Genomic DNA, 18,780 nt, shown 5'->3' with positions numbered 1-18,780 from the left:
CTCATTCCTTCAGCCACATTTATCAAAAATGTTAGTTTAATGGCACATTTCCTAACCAGATGACACATAAAAAATATGGACTGAACACTTCCTGCACATAACATTGAAAACATGCACCTTAGCAGACTATGCTGAATTGTTAATTAACCTTTTAATATGGAAAATGTACTCTTACCATCTCCAGGGTTCAGTGTCCAGCCACATCCTAGCAGAAGTGTAAGGATGAGCAGTTTTGCTACAGAGCAGTGCTCTGACATTTCTGCTTGTCCTGTGCTAACATTCCTGTGAGCTCTCATTTTACACAGAGGACAGCAGAAATGCTGCTATAGCAGAAGCTGGGCATCCTCTCTCAGACTGTCCCTCACAGACTACAGAGCAAACTGATCTGTCTAGGCAGGCCCTACCACATTGACAGTATGGCCAACAACAGCACTTGCAAGCTGAAAATCCTGCAAGGAGCAACTTGAGCTCTTTTTTTATGGGAAAATCATGAGTAAATTGGGGAACTTCAGACTCCATCCTATATCATTGCTGTTTCTAGAAGAGTCATAAGTTAGTTCTATTCCATGTGTTTTTTGTGTCTTCTGGGAAAGGGTCTGTCACTATCTCACCCTCTGCTGTTTTGGGGTGATGGTCACTTTATCTGGAAAGCGCTGTATGCTAATACCCTGATTCTAGAATAGAAGTGATGCCATTTATTTGGGCAGACAGGGGTGGGGGGTAAATACTATTCCACTCTGTATGAGTTACAGAATCTGGCAAGAAAAAGCATTAGACCAGAAAGTGGTCTTTTAGTACCTAGGTCTCACATTGCCATAAATGTTTTTAAGGCAGAATCAATGCATTAAGCAAAATATTTTTTTCTAGAATATAAGGACACTGATATGAAATGCTCATTTCCTGATGGAAGTGAATTTAGGCAATCCATGCTGAAACAACATCCTTTTTGAAAGATTCCTGCAGATGCTAACTGATACCTAAGAGGAGGGCTTAGGCAGTGGTTGCCGTTCACTATTCTGGGCATAATACCAAACAGTTTAGCAGACACAGGGGATATGAAAAGGATGAAGGCAGTGTCTCAGCATCCTAAAGAGAAAGAGCCTGCAGAAATAAAAGCAAGGAAAGAAATCGGAACAACCACTCTTCAAGCCGAATACTTTCTTCCCTACTGCCTGTACTCTCAGAAATGGGAAGACCTTGGAAGGTCGACCTTGGAAGGTCCCTGCAGAAACAGCTGGTGGCCTCATCAGCAATCAACTAGGGTGAGTAACCCTGGTTCAAAATCAGCTTTCAGTCTGAAATACCTTATAAGTATCTGCATCATGTTGTAGTCTGCTGCCTGGGTTTCAGTTTGCATTATTTGCTCAGGGCCTGGTCTATGCAGATCTACAAATATGGGTTGAATTAGATCTTTTCCTCCTGAACAACAGCCCACCTAAAACCTGAAGCACTTTCAAATGCATGCAGTTATTCAGTGGTAGTATCCACAGAACAGACACCTTGTTCACGTAACTCAGATTGCATAGTGCTCCCTGTGGCTTCTGCAGAACACAAATCTGATATCTCTCTCCACCTGGGTCTCGCACCCTGTCTGATGAGAGTTGATTGTGCATCTCACCATAAGCTACAATGTAGACAATATGGAAAAAGTCACAAATTTTGAATATTTAGTTTGTCAGCTAAAATTCTCAGGATGATAAAAGAAATCTTTAATATGCTGCCGGAGGTATGATTCAGCAGAAAAGGCTGTTAAAGCTGACCAAAATTCTCATAGCATACTAGAGAACTAAAAATGACCTAACCAAAACAACAGAGCAGCCTAAGGTAAAAAAGCATACTTTCACTAATGTATCCCAGCAAAACACCTTTTCAATTTTATCTTCTCAACCTACTATCTTGGTTAATAATGTGTATCACATGTGTTTGTAGACAGCCAGCAACACACCCTCAAAAGAGGGTCAGTGTGCCTGCCTGCACAGTGGCCAAGCTTCAAGGCAGGGCTGTGGGCAGTGCATCCACCCAGAAGACATTCTTACTGCTAAAGGACCAAGATCCCAGAGACAAGGAAAGGATGCTGAGTACTTACATGCCTCCCATTCTGAGGAGGGTGAAGAACACAGACCTCTCGCTTAATAGTCAAATGTTCTATCCATGGGGCTGCTCAGGAGAAGGTAGCTGATGGTAGGACTAGCTTTGTTTTGGAGACGAGGTAACTAGTGCTTCTGTGCTCTACCCGGAACTCATTGTTCTTTGGCCTGGGTCTCAGTCTTCCCACTTCGCAGTCATTCTCAGAAACAGCAAGAGCACAATGCTGCAAAGCTAAACCCAAATTCCAGAAAGCCATACATTCTGTGAGGCAGAAAGTCTGCTTACTCTATAGTTGGTATTGGGGCATTCAAAATCTTCTCTGACAACCCAACTTGTCAGTCCACGTGCAGACTCCAGAATCCCTGGGTTTCCTCACAGCTAAGATATTGCAGAAGAGTGAAGTGCAATTCCTACAAAAGTTAGTTGACAAGTGCTCAATCTCCACATTAATGAGTGAGAATGTATTGTCAGCTGCCTGGTTGCCCCACTCCTTGTTTCATGGTGCAAAGATCCTAATAACATAATTTCCTGGAACAGTTCTTGAAATCTCCTTGGCAAGGTAGCACAGGGCCTGCAAGTTACTGAGGACAATGACAACCTAAGGGATGCAGGAACATTTGGGTAATCGCCTGTGAAGTACTGGAAGACAGTGGTTTCTTGTGTGGTTTCTTGGCTGTGGCAGTTACTTTGATTCTGTGGATCCCTTCAAACTTCCTTCCTGGATCTGCTCTGAATGATGAGACTTAGATGGGAGCTCACCAACTCCACTACCTTTCTATACTGAAATTCACTGCTGCCAAGGTCAAATTTTACGCCATACATACTGATCCCCAAGAAGATGCCCTCTTGAACTTTTCTCGTTGATTCCTACATAGTCCAACTGGATTTGCTTTAGTTGTTTCTCTCTGGGCAGAAAAGAAGACCAACGGGCCTGAAATTGGGGCCTGAGGCTTGCAACACTGCTCCTTTTCTTATTGCAAATGACCAGGAGGTCAGGTTGGGAGGAGTGGAGGACCTAAGCAGGAGATCTGAAGGTGCTTCCATGACAATGACACAGAGATACTGGTCTTGGAATAACTAGACAAGTTATAAGGCTGACAACGCTGCTCTAAGAAGCAGAGCTGAGTGAGGTTTGCATTGGGCCATGACCTGGAGAGCCTTTGACAGTGCTCCACTTTCACACTTCACCTGTGCTCATAACTGCTGCCTTTCTCCCCAGCTCATTCTCACTGAATGCAAGGGGAGGGAAATCATATTGCAGGAACTTACAGGAAGTAGGATAGGATCTGTTTGTAGCATGCCTGGATGTCATCACTCCAGCATTTTGCCCATGTTGTATGTCTGTGCAGGACCCTCTGTGTCCAGGGATTTCTCTCATTCTGCCTCTTCTGATTGCATTCTAGTTTGCTTCTAGTCCCAGTGAAGTCCAGACCCTGTAGGGACAGAAACAGAAGTAGCAGAAAGTCAATGGCTGGCAGGATCTATTTCCTCTTTGTTTTGCATCAGGAATTGCTACCTCTTTCAGCAGATCCTTCTTCCCGAGGACAGGTGTCATCTTGGCTGCCCCATGTTTGGACAGAGGAAAAATGGCTAGTTTTCTGTGGCCTAGTACACTGAGAACTGTGGAGCTAAATCTGTATGATCTGTATGGAGTCTGTATCTGATAATTCAAATTAGAGTACTCCTCTGCAAGGGGCTGGAACGGCCAATAGGCCATGTCACAGAAATTGATCACTTGAGTGTGATTGACAAACTGTAAATTAAAATGAATCCAAAGCAGCTGGTGTGTATCCCAGAGCTTTCTACAAGATACCTATCTAAGTGTTTATATGACCAGTTTTTTTAAATCTGTGGGGAAAAAATTATTTTAATTTGCCTGCAAATATGAATGAATATAATTTTTATCTTCCAGAAAGAACATCTGGAGGAAAGGGTAAAAGTTTAGGTCTTGTTTTCTCCTGAAAGTTCCCTTGAACTTCCCATGTTGGCCTCTCACTGTTGTCCTGTTTTCTTACAGTTCCCTTTTCAGTTTCTAATCCCTCCAAATCTAGTCCAAAAGGTAAGGGGTTTTCCCTTTGAAAACTGCTCTGACAGCTAATGCTCTATTTTTGTGAATTCCGTGCACACAGACACCAGTGCTGCAGTCTACAATTTTCCTTCCATACCTAAAGCTTCAAGGGAGAAGCTATGGCTTTATACTATATTTATTTGGTGTGAAAGAGAATGCAGGCATTTGCTAAAAAGCAGAGACCCAAGCCAAAAGTTATGTGGTGTTGATACAGTCAGTCAATTCTGGTGGTGACAAGCACCACAAGGCCAGCCTTTCCTGATACCAGAGACTGCACTCAGGAGCAGATTTATCTAGATGCAGAGACTGCATTACAGATACAGTCTTGATAGTTAAATCTACATCATTTATCTGGACTTCAAAGAAGCCAGCAGATTTGTGAAGTAAGACTTCCCTTTACAAATGCACATGTAAGACTGTCGCTTTCCCCTGTGTCCATTAATTTTGTTCCATATTATAATTTCTGCTGATTCGTGCAGTATAGTCATCAGCTACACCACACTGGAGTTCCCTTCATTTTCCCGTAAGCTCTTTTAATACCATGGGATTACATTAGTCACCTGGTAGTCCTGTGATACTCAAATAGATTTTCAAGTAGGAGCTTCACACCATGTTTGGAAGCTTAGCAACTTCGTCTTTGAATTCCTTTAGATTTTTTTGACATCTGTACTTGATGACCAATAAGGAAAGAGGTCTTTGCAGTGAGACTGCTAACCTGCTGACAAGGGTGTGAAATCAGCTTCATCATGGGCACAGGACTTAAGCCCAGAAGTGACAGAGGAACACCTGCAAGTGCAGGAATTTTGCAAGGGACACATGGTCAGAATCATGGAGATATGGTGGGAATATATGCACTGCTGGGACATGGTCATGGGAGGATAGGGACTGTTCAGGAAGAATAGATAGAGAAAATGCAGAGAGTTTATGCTTTTTGTTAAAGTGCTTCTTGATTGTGCAAAGCTCCAGTGTGAACCTGTAGATATCCCATCAAAGACAGGAGGAAAATGAAGAATATTGTGATGGGGTCTGTTACAGACCACTCGACCAAGACAAAGTAATAAAGGAGGATTTCTACAACTAGTAGAAAGGTAGAAGTCTCCTCTGCCTTAGGGAAGATTTCAGCCATGTGGACATCTGTTTGGAGGGCAACAGCACTGGGCAAGCAATGCCAGAAGTTCCTAGACTGTGCTAGTAACAATATCCTAATGTAAATACTTGATGGGCAAAGCTGAGTATTGGAAGCAGGGATGAAGTAGTGATCAGTATGATCCCAGATGGCAGCTCAGGCTGCAGCAACCACATGATGACTGAGTGAAGGATCTAGCAGAAAGCTGGGGAGGTGAGCAACACAATTAGCACTCTGGCTTCATAAGACCAGAATTAATTGTATTCAGGGAACCGCTAGTTACAACACACTTGGCAGCATCTGTGAAGGAGAAGACTGTTCAGGAGAGATAGGTAGGCTTTAAAAGAAAATATGGAGAACTCAGGAACGAAGTACCTTATCCTGCAAGAAGATCAGGAATTTCAGGTTAGCTAAGCAGCAAACCTCTTGATGAACTAAACCACAAAAGTATGTAAGAGGTGGACGCAAAGACTGGCAACAAAATAGGAATATAAAACACTGCTTGGGTACTTAGGGGCATTAAGCGTAACAGTTCTGCATGGATGTAGAATGCAGTTCAGAGAAAATAGGTGTCTATCACTGAATGTGAAAGGCCATCTAGTGAGAGATGATACAAAAAGCACTTAAGTATGCGTCACCTTTTCTGCATCAGTCTTCATAAGCAAAGATTGTCCCCAAGCATCTGCATCTTCCGATGAGTTTGAGAAGGGATAACCAACAGTGGTGAAGTCCTAACCTTACTAAGTGAAGCTGGAATTACTAAGAGAAGCTGGAGGTATTCGTATCCATGGGGTTGAGTGTGACTGATCAAAGGATGCTGAAGGAGTTCACCTATGTAATTGCAAGACCCGTGTTTATCATTGGTGGAAAATCATGATGTGCAGGGAAGGTCTTGTATGACTGGGAAAAGGCTAATGTTATACTCAACTTTAAAAAAAGGCAGAAAGAAGGATCAGTGAAACGGTAAGCTTCTCAGTTTCACTTTAGTTATTCAAAAGATCACAGAATATGTCCTCTTGGTGTTTATTGCTCAAGATGTGAAGGACAAGAAGACAACTGAGAGCAGCCAGCATGTATTTACCAGGGAAAGTAACCATGCTGGACCAACCTCATTGGCTTCAGTGATGAAGCAACTGTTGCCTTTTATCAGTTCTTTTCTGATAATTAATTAGTATGTCTTTGCCCTTTCAGTCTACTAAAACTGAACTTCCCTTTGTTTCCTTATTTTTATGTGCTTTGTAAACACAATCACATTGAATTTTGGGGGATATTTTAACTCCTCCAAGGATGTTATATTACATGGATTACCATAGATGAGTTCTTTAACAGCTTTATTTTCAACTATGTCCATGGCTGTATTTGAACCAGTTAAGTCAAGACTGCTCTTCCTTCATACCCTAACTGGTGGTTTCATGAAGTTCTTGCTGACAGTGTCCACAAGTGTACTTGTGGTACTACAACCCAAAATAACATTTGGCATTTTGTATGGAGTAGTTGTCTCCTATTGGTGTTACATTCATTGCTCTAGCAGTCTGGTAGTTCTCTCTTAATTGCAGTTGGTATTACTGTCCTGAGAGGAAAGCTGCCAAGAGATGAGGAGAGACTTGGTGAAAGGCCTGAAGCAGGAGTCTGAGGGACCTGAATTCCCTGAACAGTATGAGCATGGAGAAATATTAACACAGAACTTCAGTGCTGAACATGGCAAAAACTGAAAGGAATTCAGCTTCATAATTTCCACCTCTTTTGAGCGCAATCTGTTTGGTATGAGTCTACTGTTTCAACCAAAAAAGACGAGGCCATTGTCAGTATATGTACCCAATAACAGAATGTCTTATCTTTTCCCAGGGATCTGAGTGGTAGCTCAGTGGCAGCTGAACATACAGGGAAATTTGTCAGACCTCTATTCCTATATGAATAATTACTTTGTGAAGGTTACATGATCAAATCAAATATTAAATGCTTCCCACATTAATGTATTGCACTACACTAGAATCCAAAATTACCACGCTAGTCCTCTGGTAATGGGCAGCTCTTCTTCCTAATCCATGTGAAAAGATTAGACTTCTGATATATTCAACTGTCCCTGTAACTTGTGTAGGGAGCTCTGGGTTCAGCTCTGCAATTGGGTTCCAGTCTGGAGCCCAAAATATGGGTTCCGCAATGCCAGAGCACTCTTAGAAAGGGCTCTTACAGCACAGTGCATCATCTGATGCTTTGTATCACACTGGACCCCAGACATTGTGTTCCTAACTTCTTCCCCATGTATTCACTGGGATACTTTAATGATTGAAATGCAAATTACCAGGGAAAGAATATGTTTAGCTCTGGAAGATACGAAGAAATTTAAGTGATTACACCCTTTCCTAAAACTAGATCACTTAGTCTCCTGGACTACCAGAAAATTTCCTTTTCCCATACTATCAGCATTATACAAGACTACCTGCTACCTCTAATGCTCTGGTACAGGCAGTACTGTGTTGTTAGATTTTTCTGGGACTGTGAATGTTTGAAAATGCGTATTTTTATGGCATGGCAGTGCTAGACTGAGGAGTTATCAGAATGCATAATATCTGGAACTATATGCTGAAGTGATACATGTGATTATGTGTACACGCATCGTAGGTTAAGGCATGTTATTTTGGGGAGTTGTAGGTAGAGAGGGGCTGTGGAAGCTACTGGAACTTCAGATTTGACAGAAGCAACCGGTTATTTATGCAGACAATAATAGGAGCAAGCAAACATCAAATGCAAGTAAAAAGTATAAGAGCGTGAACAGTGAGAAAGCAGAGTTTCTTGGGGAATCACTTTTTAGATGAAATATGCACAAAACCATTCTAATTTGATACCGCTAAAGTCAGCTCAAGAATCTATGCAAGAGCTGCATTTCATAGAGTCTCCAATTACTCAGGTTCTGGCTTCCAGCTCCCTGTATTTTAAACCCTCTCAGCCATTGAAAGTGTCCTATACAGAAACCTCAGCTGTAATACATTTTGACTTCCTGCTTTTTAGAAAATACCACTGAAAAGTGTCTCTTAACAACAATTATGTGCTGGTTTTTGACATACTTTTCCTGTTCCTCTCAATGCATGTGTTCCTAAAGCATCATAGATGTTATCATCCCCATTGCGTGACTGAAAAGTTGCAGTATAAACATACCAAGGAAAGTACCATGGGTCAAGCAGCAAATCACTGGGGAAGCCAGCAATAGGAACCATAAGTCCCTGCATCCAAGTTCTCTAAGTGCCTTGAGTAGTCTAGATTCTCTCCTTAACACTCTTGACAAATTATTTATAGATGTATTCACGTAGTTAGTAAGATATAAAAATGTTCTAATTATATCATTCAAATCAAATGACAATTATGTCCTTAGTTTGCCAGACAATGCTTTGCCAAAAAGGGTTTGCCAGAAATGTTTTGACCGAAGAAAGGGGGAGCATCTGCAGCATCTGCAGACGACAGACTATAAAATCTCCCAGAGACAAGACTGGCCTGTCTCCACAGAAGGCTTCAAGGTAAGTGCATGCATTTTGGGAGCTTGAAGAAAGAGGACAATGCCCTTGCAATATCCCATTTCATTTCTCTTGCCTCTGGCAATCATTTCCGTGAGGGAATGCCCATGTGAACAGAAATTTTCAATATAATCTCAGTGCATGTCTGTGTCTTCAATCTATAATCTATCTCTGGAATTCTGTGCAGCAATAAGAAACAACTGTGATTCCTGTTTTACAGGGTTGGTCATTTTCCAGGATACAAGCTTGTCTCCAAAGGTAATACTCTGAATAATGCACTCCTAGACTACAGTGTAAGACAGGACTTTTATACACAGCTGCATGAATTATTTTTGTAAACCCTCATATTTCTGCTGACTTTTGCTTAGGCTAGACCGTTGAAAATAGAGAAGATCTAAAAAATGAAGTAAAGTTTCATTTTTAGCACACAAGGTAATACTTTTAATGAGAAAGTACCCTTGAAGACTCATCACGCATATTTAAGGACTAGAACAAACAGTGATTGTCTCTGGTTGTAGATTCTTTTATGTGAAGACCTCAAATCTAGTCAAATTCATTAAGGTGAGTTATCAAACTCTAGTCAATATTCAGATGTTCTATTTACTGTTACAAGGCCTACGTGCTTTAGAGGACTAAGTCCCACTCTTGGGTGGGACTAGAGTATATTTAAGTTCAAATCAAAGTGATCCCAGAGATTTTCTGGGAGGCTGGCTAGCAATTTGTTAGCTAAAGAGCAGGGAGTTTTCTTACTAATGTAGATTATATTATTTTTCTCAGTAATCTACAAACTTTTTTTTTTTCTCCACCAGACACCTCTGCTGACGTGCTTCCAGTAAAGTGCAGGAATGGCCTCTTCAGATGCTGAGATGGCTGTTTTTGGGGAGGCAGCTCCCTACCTCCGAAAGTCAGAAAAGGAGAGAATTGAGGCCCAGAACAAGCCTTTTGATGCCAAGACATCCGTCTTTGTGGCCCACCCTAAAGAATCCTTTGTGAAAGGAACAATCCAGAGCAGGGAATCAGGGAAGGTCACTGTCAAGACTGAAGCTGGAGAGGTGAGTAAAATGCAGGCTTGAGAACAGGATTTAATTCCTACTCTGGGCTCTTAGCTTACATATCAGTCTCTCTTCCTTGGTAGACCCTGACCGTGAAGGAAGATCAGGTCTTCTCCATGAACCCTCCCAAGTACGACAAGATCGAGGACATGGCCATGATGACCCACCTCCACGAGCCCGCTGTGCTGTACAACCTCAAAGAGCGTTACGCAGCCTGGATGATCTACGTAAGTACCAGCAGCAGCCTGCCTTTGGGCAGCCGGGAGGAACTGCTCTGCCAGGCCAAGTGGGAGCCAACGTGCTGTCTCCCTTCCTCGCAGACCTACTCGGGGCTCTTCTGCGTCACTGTCAACCCCTACAAGTGGCTGCCGGTGTACAACCCGGAGGTGGTGTTGGCCTACCGAGGCAAGAAGCGCCAGGAGGCCCCTCCACACATCTTCTCCATCTCGGACAATGCCTATCAGTTCATGCTGACTGGTGAGTGCTTGACTTCCTTTGAACTGCTCTTGCAATAAGCTATCTGTAGAGGGAAATGTAGGGTGTCCTGTGGAAATATGGTGCAACACTTAAAATATTATGTCTGTGAAATTAATTGAAGATTACTGTGCTTAACTATAATGGTCTGTGTGAGCTGTTCCTCTGTTCCCATTAAAAATTAGAAAGACCTGGACCTAATGAGAATAAATTCACTAGAAAGAAGACACCTATTTTCTGGTGTAGACTTCACTGCCTGTAGTGGGATCTTACATAGATGCATAGATTTATGTATCTTAATCACTAAACTAGTCTTAGCCAAAGAGTCTACAATAGTATCATGCATACCCTGTAAACAATGTGCATACAGTTAATTCAAATTTGCAATCATAAATGATAACAAGTAAAACAGAGTATCTGTGTTGAACAGGTACATAAACTGCACTTGATTATTAAGCAAATGGTATTCATGATAGAAAAGATGACCAGGTGGTCCAAAGTACATACAGCCTTAATGATCTATGTAACCCCTACACTGATCTATGCATCTGTAAATCGATTGTACCTTATAGCGAAAAGTTAACCTCAGAAAATAATGTCAAGGAAAAAATAAAGCTTTTAGCACTTAAATGGAATGGCTTTTAAAAAGTTCTATCTCCTTTCTCCTCTTCCTTCAGCCTTTTATTTCCTCTTCCCTAACTGTACATTAAAATCACAGATGTGAAGGATTTTAGATCTGCTTTTCTTTTCTTTTTTTCTTTTTTTTTTTTTTTTCTTCTTGTTACAAACTGGGAAATAGATCCAGAACAGAAAAATGAAAAATTAACCTCATCTATTTATGATCTCGGGAATAAATAATTCCTACATATACATAGGGGTTAAAAAAAAAAGTATGAAAAATAGTTTAAAGGATTGGTCTGATGTTTCTGTTGTTCATGGCACCTCCAAATTTCTATAACATTACTCAGGAAAATTGTAACTTCAGAAGAATTTACATGCTGTCAAAGCCCAGCCTCAATATTTTTGTTACATGTACTTACTTAATAAGACAGAAAAAAGTAGCCTGATGAGAAGACAATGTCTTGAATGGTGTAAGTCTACAAAAGTTTCTGTGAAATGAAAGTCTTTACTGATCTAGTTGATAATACCTAAAGCACTGCTGGGAACACCAGAAGTACCCACTAGAATTCACAGGGCTTTTCACTGTCTTCTAGCCCTGTATTCTCTGGAAGCTCAGTTCATATTTTTCTCCTAGTTTTTTAGTTCTTTCTTATTCATGAACACTATACAAACCTTTCTTACATCCTTCTTTTCACAGATCGCGAGAACCAGTCGATCCTGATCACGTACGTACACCCCCTGCTCGGGTCCCTGCAGGGCTGCCCGGTGCCAGGGGACCTCCTGCCTGACCACACGCTCTCTGTGTCTCTCTTTGGGTTGACAGCGGAGAATCTGGTGCCGGGAAGACTGTGAACACAAAGCGCGTCATCCAGTACTTTGCAACAATTGCAGCGAGCGGGGAGAAGAAGAAAGAGGAGCAGTCAGGCAAAATGCAGGTAAAGTAACAGGTGCTGGCTGGAATCAATGCTTTCCTCTGTTCCTGACGTGATTTTTGGAAAGGATAAGCAGCAATAATTCTCATCCTGCAGGGAACGCTTGAGGATCAAATCATCAGCGCCAACCCACTGCTGGAGGCCTTTGGAAACGCCAAGACCGTGAGGAACGACAACTCCTCACGCTTTGTAAGCTGTTTTAGGAGAAATTGCTCCTTGTTGTAACAGTAGTGATGGGCTAGTGGCATTCTCACAGAAGGAGACAGCAATGAAACGCCTCCAGGCTGAAATGCTGCTGCTTCTCCTTAACAGGGCAAATTCATCAGAATCCACTTTGGGGCCACAGGCAAACTGGCTTCTGCTGACATTGAAACTTGTAAGTCGCTCTCCTGGCCTGATCCCACTCCTTCTATTCACTTCCCAGTTCTTGTACTCACTCTGTCCTACCCTCCTTGACAGACCTGCTGGAGAAGTCCAGAGTCACTTTCCAGCTTAAAGCAGAAAGAAGCTACCACATATTCTATCAGATCATGTCCAACAAGAAGCCAGAGCTAATTGGTAGGAAGATTACTAGATTTTTTTGAGAAAGACCACTGAGCAATATCTTATTGTGTCATCTGGAAAGCTAAAGTAAACTTGTTTTTCCTTTTTTATTGCTTTCAGACATGCTCCTCATTACCACCAACCCTTACGATTTCCATTTCGTGAGTCAAGGTGAAATCACTGTTCCAAGCATTGATGACCAAGAGGAACTGATGGCTACAGATGTAAGTAACTTACAAAACAGGTCATTTGGTTGATATGAGCCCTGGTACATATACATCTACTTTACTGTTGCTGTTGTAGAGTGCCATTGACATCCTGGGCTTCACTGCTGATGAGAAGACAGCCATTTACAAGCTGACAGGGGCTGTCATGCACTATGGGAACTTGAAGTTCAAGCAGAAACAGAGAGAGGAGCAGGCAGAGCCCGATGGCACAGAAGGTACCAGCAGATTCAGCAAACTTTCCAAAAGACATTGGCTTTCTCACCAAAAGGAGGACTTAGGCAGTTTTCAGGCTTTAAATATACAAAAGTGTAAACTGAAAAAAGTATTTTTTCAATGTCGGTATGACAGTTGAGACATGTATCTCTTCTGATTATACCTGTAATTCTATTCTGTGATGACTTAAATAAGAGACCTGGGGTACACTGCCAGGAAGCCAGGAGGCATGGATGTCAATTCCTGTAACATTATTAGTTATACTTTAGTTGGAACACATCTTGTAATTTCTGCTGTACTGTGGAGTAGGGAAATGGTTCAGCCCTAACAGGATGGGTGGCTGTGCTCCTATTAATCCTCACCTACCGGGGGGAAGTCTGATGTGAGATGCGTGTTTCACTAGTCACTGTTACAGTAGGAAGTTCAATCCATGCCTCCGAGCTCTCTGAGTGATGAATCCTCTTGCTATACAACTAGAAAGAATGGGTGACTTCCCATAGTCCTGCCTGAGAAAAGGTGAAAAGAATGTGTTCTTTTGAAGAACACTTGTAGAAACAAAGTTCAGAAAGTGGTGTAGACTCTGAATACAACAGAGAAATTAACTTTGTAGCTTTCACTAATTTTTTTTTGTGCAATACAAATTTTTTTGTGTGATAGCGAACATTGCTGTTACATTTTAGACAGTCCCTCAAGGACCAACATTTAGAAATATATATTTGTCTCTCTTTTTCGGTGTTTAGTGGCTGACAAGGCTGCCTACCTGATGGGTCTGAACTCAGCTGACCTTCTCAAGGCCCTCTGCTACCCCCGAGTCAAGGTTGGGAATGAGTATGTGACCAAGGGTCAAACTGTGCAGCAGGTAGGACAAATGTGGTAGCCTGGGACATGCTTTGATGGTCCCCATTGACTCTCCTCTGCTGAGTATAGTAACCTCCAAACCTTTCTCCTTGCTTTAGGTGAACAATTCAGTGGGTGCTCTGGCAAAGGCTGTCTATGAGAAGATGTTCTTGTGGATGGTTGTTCGTATCAACCAACAGCTGGATACCAAACAACCCAGACAGTACTTCATCGGTGTCCTGGACATCGCTGGCTTTGAGATCTTTGATGTAAGGAACACTGTTTCCCTAGTGTTTTCATACAAGGACAATTAAGAGTAAATTGAAGACGCATTTTTAATAGAAGTTAGTATCTTTCTATTCTTATTTGCAGGACTTTTGGATTCACCATTTTATCCTGAAAAATAATTATAGAATCCTAATCTCCTAATTACACTGATTTTGAAACACTGTATTTTTTCTAAATGCAAAGCCTATCCTAGAGAGATAGCATAGAAAAACTACATAGGAAGAGGCCTTTTATTTTAACTATCACCCATGATGAATTAGGATTGCACAAGAAAACACTTTGCTATTATTGCTGAACCTTGACAACATTGCATGTCTTTTCGTGTCTGGCAGTTCAATAGCTTTGAGCAGCTGTGTATCAACTTCACCAACGAGAAGCTGCAACAGTTCTTCAACCACCACATGTTCGTGCTGGAGCAGGAGGAGTATAAGAAGGAAGGAATTGAGTGGACATTCATTGACTTTGGGATGGACCTGGCTGCCTGCATTGAGCTCATTGAGAAGGTACCCTTCCTGTTCAAGTCTGTTATTTGTTGAATCTTCCCTATTTGCCAAGAGATGTACTTAAGAATATTTGAGAATATTCTGTTTTTTTCAAGTATATGCCCTGTAAAAGTGGCAATGGGGGGAAGTGGTTTTGGAGGTCATACTCAGATATCAGGAGTTTTGGTGGCAGTATTCATCTCCAGATCACATGAAAGATGAAGTTATAGAAAAGACTGTCATATTCTGTAAGGACCTGCAAGTAATCAAGATTTATGTGGGGGGTAGTGTTTTGCAATGTCATATTTGTAATTTTTTCATCAGCAAAGGCATTTACATAAGTTCAAATGAAACAGGAACGCTGGAAAAAAGTTGGGCTTTAGTTAATTTTCTCTGAATTATTGTGTTGAAATGCATGGGAACAGCTTTCTCTTCTGACTCCAGCAACTTTCGAGCCAAGGGATATCTTCTTTCTAAACTGTTTCTCTCTCGTTTGTTGTAATGTCTTCCAGCCCATGGGCATCTTCTCCATCCTGGAAGAGGAGTGCATGTTCCCCAAGGCAACTGACACCTCTTTCAAGAACAAGCTCTACGACCAGCACCTGGGCAAGTCCAGCAACTTCCAGAAGCCCAAGCCTGCCAAAGGCAAGGCTGAGGCCCACTTCTCCCTGGTGCACTATGCTGGCACGGTGGACTATAACATCTCCGGCTGGCTGGAGAAGAACAAGGACCCCCTGAATGAAACTGTCATTGGGTTGTACCAGAAATCCTCTGTGAAGACACTGGCCTTACTCTTTGCCAACTATGGTGGAGCAGATGCAGGTCAGCTCTGTGAAAATTGTACTTTCAGTGTGGGACACTGTTGATGCAGAATTAAAGTAGTAAACACTGAACATTTAAAAATGTTTTGTGTTCTGCAGTCTCTAAGATGCAATATCTATCTTTTAATGCTTTTTTTCTTTTCTTCCATTTGCAGAGGGGGGTGGTGGTGGCAAAAAGGGTGGCAAGAAGAAGGGTTCTTCTTTCCAGACTGTCTCAGCTCTTTTCCGGGTACAGTACTGCATTCGTTATCTCTTTGTCGTATGAAGAAAAGGGGTGAGCTAATATTAAATTTGAAAGGGCTATTTTGCATTGTTGTAACAGTGGTAAAATTCTTTGGAAATTGCACATCAGGTTTTCCAGGATCAACTTCAATTTTGTTAATAAGTTGTGTTCATAATAAGCATTCAGTGTCCAAAGATCATAAAAATCTAATTCATTGTTTGTAGAGGATATTATTTGATCTTCATATTTTTATGATTTGAGTCAGACTGGAAATATAATTTAGCATGTCTGCATTCCTGTGTGGTTGATGTGTTGAGGAATTCAGTAAAAGTCTCCTTTTAAACATTCTCCAATGACATACTTATTTGAAGAAAAGCCCAGTTTTTTTAAACTTAACTAGATTGGCTTTAGAAGGCAACACATGAAAGACCTAAAAATTAATTACTTTGTGTGAAAGCATGAAATCGTGTATTAGTTTCCGCTGGATCAATAGTAACATAGTAGTATTTCAGTCTTAAAAAATGGTACTCAACATCTTCAAATAGAAGAAATATTTGGTTTCTGTGGCTTTACTTAAGTGTTCTGAAATCCAGCTAATTTTGAGAAGTGGTAAAGTCATTGCCATGGGCTTGATAAGCATTGGACATAGGAAACTCACTGACTGATCCCTCTAGGAAAACTTGAACAAGCTGATGACGAATCTACGGAGCACTCACCCCCATTTTGTCCGTTGCATCATCCCAAATGAAACAAAAACACCTGGTAAGACGCTCAAGCAGAAGGAGAACTCCCTCTGATACATCCCTTCCCCTCTGCAATGGAGACTCTGGCATTCATTTGTGCTCGGAATTTCTAGGTGCCATGGAGCATGAACTGGTACTTCACCAGCTGCGATGCAACGGCGTGCTGGAAGGCATCAGAATTTGTAGGAAAGGTTTCCCCAGCAGAGTCCTTTACGCTGACTTCAAGCAGAGGTAAGAGCACTGCACCTCTCAGCACCATTAAACTCAACGTTGGTTCATTCATGTAGGTTCATGCAGGCTGGACTCTGTTGTCAAAAATAGCTACCTGTGAGCTGGTGGGGCCCAGTAGCTGGTGTGTGTTGCTTGGGGAAAAACAGCCTTGTCTTTCCCTTTCTCCTTCCACAGATACAAGGTGCTTAATGCCAGCGCTATCCCAGAGGGACAGTTCATTGACAGCAAGAAGGCCTCTGAGAAGCTGCTTGGGTCAATCGATGTGGATCACACCCAGTACAAATTCGGCCACACCAAGGTACAAGCCCTCCTTGACTCACTCACAGCATGTCTGTGCTTTGCTCTGCCTGACAGTGACGGGCTGCAACATTCCCTTTCTCAAGGTCTTCTTCAAAGCTGGGCTGCTGGGACTCCTGGAGGAGATGAGGGATGAGAAGCTGGCACAGCTCATCACCCGCACACAGGCCAGGTGCAGGGGCTTCCTGATGAGAGTGGAGTACCAGAGAATGGTGGAGAGGAGGTAGACATTCCCCAGCTTCACTTAAAGCCCCTGTCCCTGGGGGAAACTGTTGGCACTCATCATACTGAAGATATTCAATGTGCGCTTTAATTGTGCTTCAGGGAGTCCATCTTCTGCATCCAGTACAACGTTCGTGCATTCATGAACGTGAAGCACTGGCCATGGATGAAGCTGTTCTTCAAGATCAAGCCCTTGCTGAAGAGTGCAGAGTCTGAGAAGGAGATGGCCAACATGAAGGAAGAGTTTGAGAAAACCAAGGAAGAGCTTGCAAAGTCTGAGGCAAAGAGGAAGGAGCTGGAGGAGAAAATGGTGAAACTGATGCAGGAAAAAAACGATCTGCAGCTCCAAGTGCAGGCTGTGAGTAACTTCTTTACTTTTTTTTCACGTGAGGGAAATGATTAAATAAGATCTAACTCTTCTTGCATACTACAGAACTCTCAAATTACACACTGAACTGCCTTAAAAATAATTTTAAGTTGAACACCATGTAACTAAAGGTAAAATTCAGGCCACATACTTTCCCCACTCAGTTGCACTATTACAAAGTACAGTTTAAGCTAAAGAAAGACTTTTTAGTCTTAAAGGCCTGCAGGGACATGTCTCCACATGAGTTCATGACAGAAAGCTTCATTACAGACAGTGTCATGTATTTAGTGGAGCAGGGACAATGATTCCATTGACCAACAACTCTGCCTTAATGCAGTTGTCAAAATGAGGAGCCTCGTGCCATTTCTCATGGTGTATCTCACCTGAGCCCTGCTCCCAGAAGATACAGATGACCATTACATCCCACGACACTAAAGCTGGCCTTGTACATAAATTTGAATACGGTACATTATAAAATGCAGTTACTTTCTAAAGGCAAAACGGAAAACATCGATTAAATGCAAGTAACCCTCTGACATACCTGAAATAAGCCAGGTGAAATGTAGTGGAGGTACACACTGTATATATTGATAAAAAAGTCAGGAAAAAAGAAACTGATTTAAAGACTTGTTCTAAATTTATAATTCATACTGCAACTGAACAGTAACCTTTTCACAAAAAGTAATCCCAAAAGTCTTACTGATGCACATCTGTTCCTTCGACATTAAGTACCCATTCCCGTATTTTCCCACCAGGAAGCTGATGCTTTGGCTGATGCTGAGGAAAGGTGTGACCAGCTCATCAAAACCAAGATCCAGCTGGAAGCCAAAGTAAAGGAGGTGACTGAAAGGGCTGAGGATGAGGAGGAAATAAATGCTGAGCTGACAGCCAAGAAGAGGAAACTGGAGGATGAATGTTCTGAGCTCAAGAAAGATATTGATGACCTGGAGTTAACACTGGCCAAGGTCGAGAAGGAAAAGCATGCCACCGAAAACAAGGTACACACATGGGGCTTCATGGAAATGGAACAAGACTCTCAGAGTACAAGCTTGCTACTGTAAGACGTGCTGTCTTTGGAGAATTTTGATCTGGGCCTTGTGTGAGCATTGAAAGGATAAACGAAACACCTGGCAAAACACTGCAAAGGGAAAACATCACTGCACCAGTGAACATGTTTTCTAAGCAGTTTTGACACTTACTTCATGTTTGTAGGTGAAAAACCTCACAGAGGAGATGGCAGCCCTGGACGAGACCATTGCCAAGCTGACTAAAGAGAAGAAAGCCCTCCAAGAGGCCCATCAGCAGACACTGGATGACCTGCAGGCAGAGGAGGACAAAGTCAATACGCTGACCAAAGCTAAGACCAAGCTGGAGCAGCAAGTGGACGATGTAAGCACACAGGCATACAGCAAGAGC

At 42.1% G+C, this 18,780-nt stretch overlaps 1 protein-coding gene across 1 annotated transcript in view; it reads left to right on the top strand.

Annotated features, from left to right (window-relative positions):
• LOC130143784 (myosin heavy chain, skeletal muscle, adult-like) overlaps positions 1-18,780 on the top strand; it is a 36,333-nt gene that overhangs the window by 10,867 nt on the left and 6,686 nt on the right. Inside the window, exons 4-27 of the mRNA XM_056326680.1 lie at positions 8,653-8,794; positions 9,012-9,049; positions 9,601-9,843; positions 9,927-10,070; positions 10,164-10,320; positions 11,636-11,663; positions 11,762-11,873; positions 11,967-12,059; positions 12,183-12,246; positions 12,330-12,428; positions 12,534-12,637; positions 12,717-12,855; positions 13,594-13,712; positions 13,810-13,959; positions 14,311-14,481; positions 14,973-15,282; positions 15,437-15,510; positions 16,179-16,266; positions 16,361-16,478; positions 16,653-16,776; positions 16,862-16,998; positions 17,100-17,355; positions 18,120-18,362; positions 18,577-18,753. Of these exons, the coding sequence (XP_056182655.1) occupies positions 9,637-9,843; positions 9,927-10,070; positions 10,164-10,320; positions 11,636-11,663; positions 11,762-11,873; positions 11,967-12,059; positions 12,183-12,246; positions 12,330-12,428; positions 12,534-12,637; positions 12,717-12,855; positions 13,594-13,712; positions 13,810-13,959; positions 14,311-14,481; positions 14,973-15,282; positions 15,437-15,510; positions 16,179-16,266; positions 16,361-16,478; positions 16,653-16,776; positions 16,862-16,998; positions 17,100-17,355; positions 18,120-18,362; positions 18,577-18,753 (3,114 nt within the window). The 5' untranslated portion in view covers positions 8,653-8,794; positions 9,012-9,049; positions 9,601-9,636. The remainder of the gene's footprint in view (positions 1-8,652; positions 8,795-9,011; positions 9,050-9,600; positions 9,844-9,926; positions 10,071-10,163; positions 10,321-11,635; positions 11,664-11,761; positions 11,874-11,966; positions 12,060-12,182; positions 12,247-12,329; positions 12,429-12,533; positions 12,638-12,716; positions 12,856-13,593; positions 13,713-13,809; positions 13,960-14,310; positions 14,482-14,972; positions 15,283-15,436; positions 15,511-16,178; positions 16,267-16,360; positions 16,479-16,652; positions 16,777-16,861; positions 16,999-17,099; positions 17,356-18,119; positions 18,363-18,576; positions 18,754-18,780) is intronic.

This window comes from Falco biarmicus, chromosome 1 (assembly GCF_023638135.1).
Source record: "Falco biarmicus isolate bFalBia1 chromosome 1, bFalBia1.pri, whole genome shotgun sequence".
In the NCBI taxonomy this organism is placed as follows: domain Eukaryota; kingdom Metazoa; phylum Chordata; class Aves; order Falconiformes; family Falconidae; genus Falco; species Falco biarmicus.
This window is presented reverse-complemented; position numbering and strand designations above follow the sequence as displayed.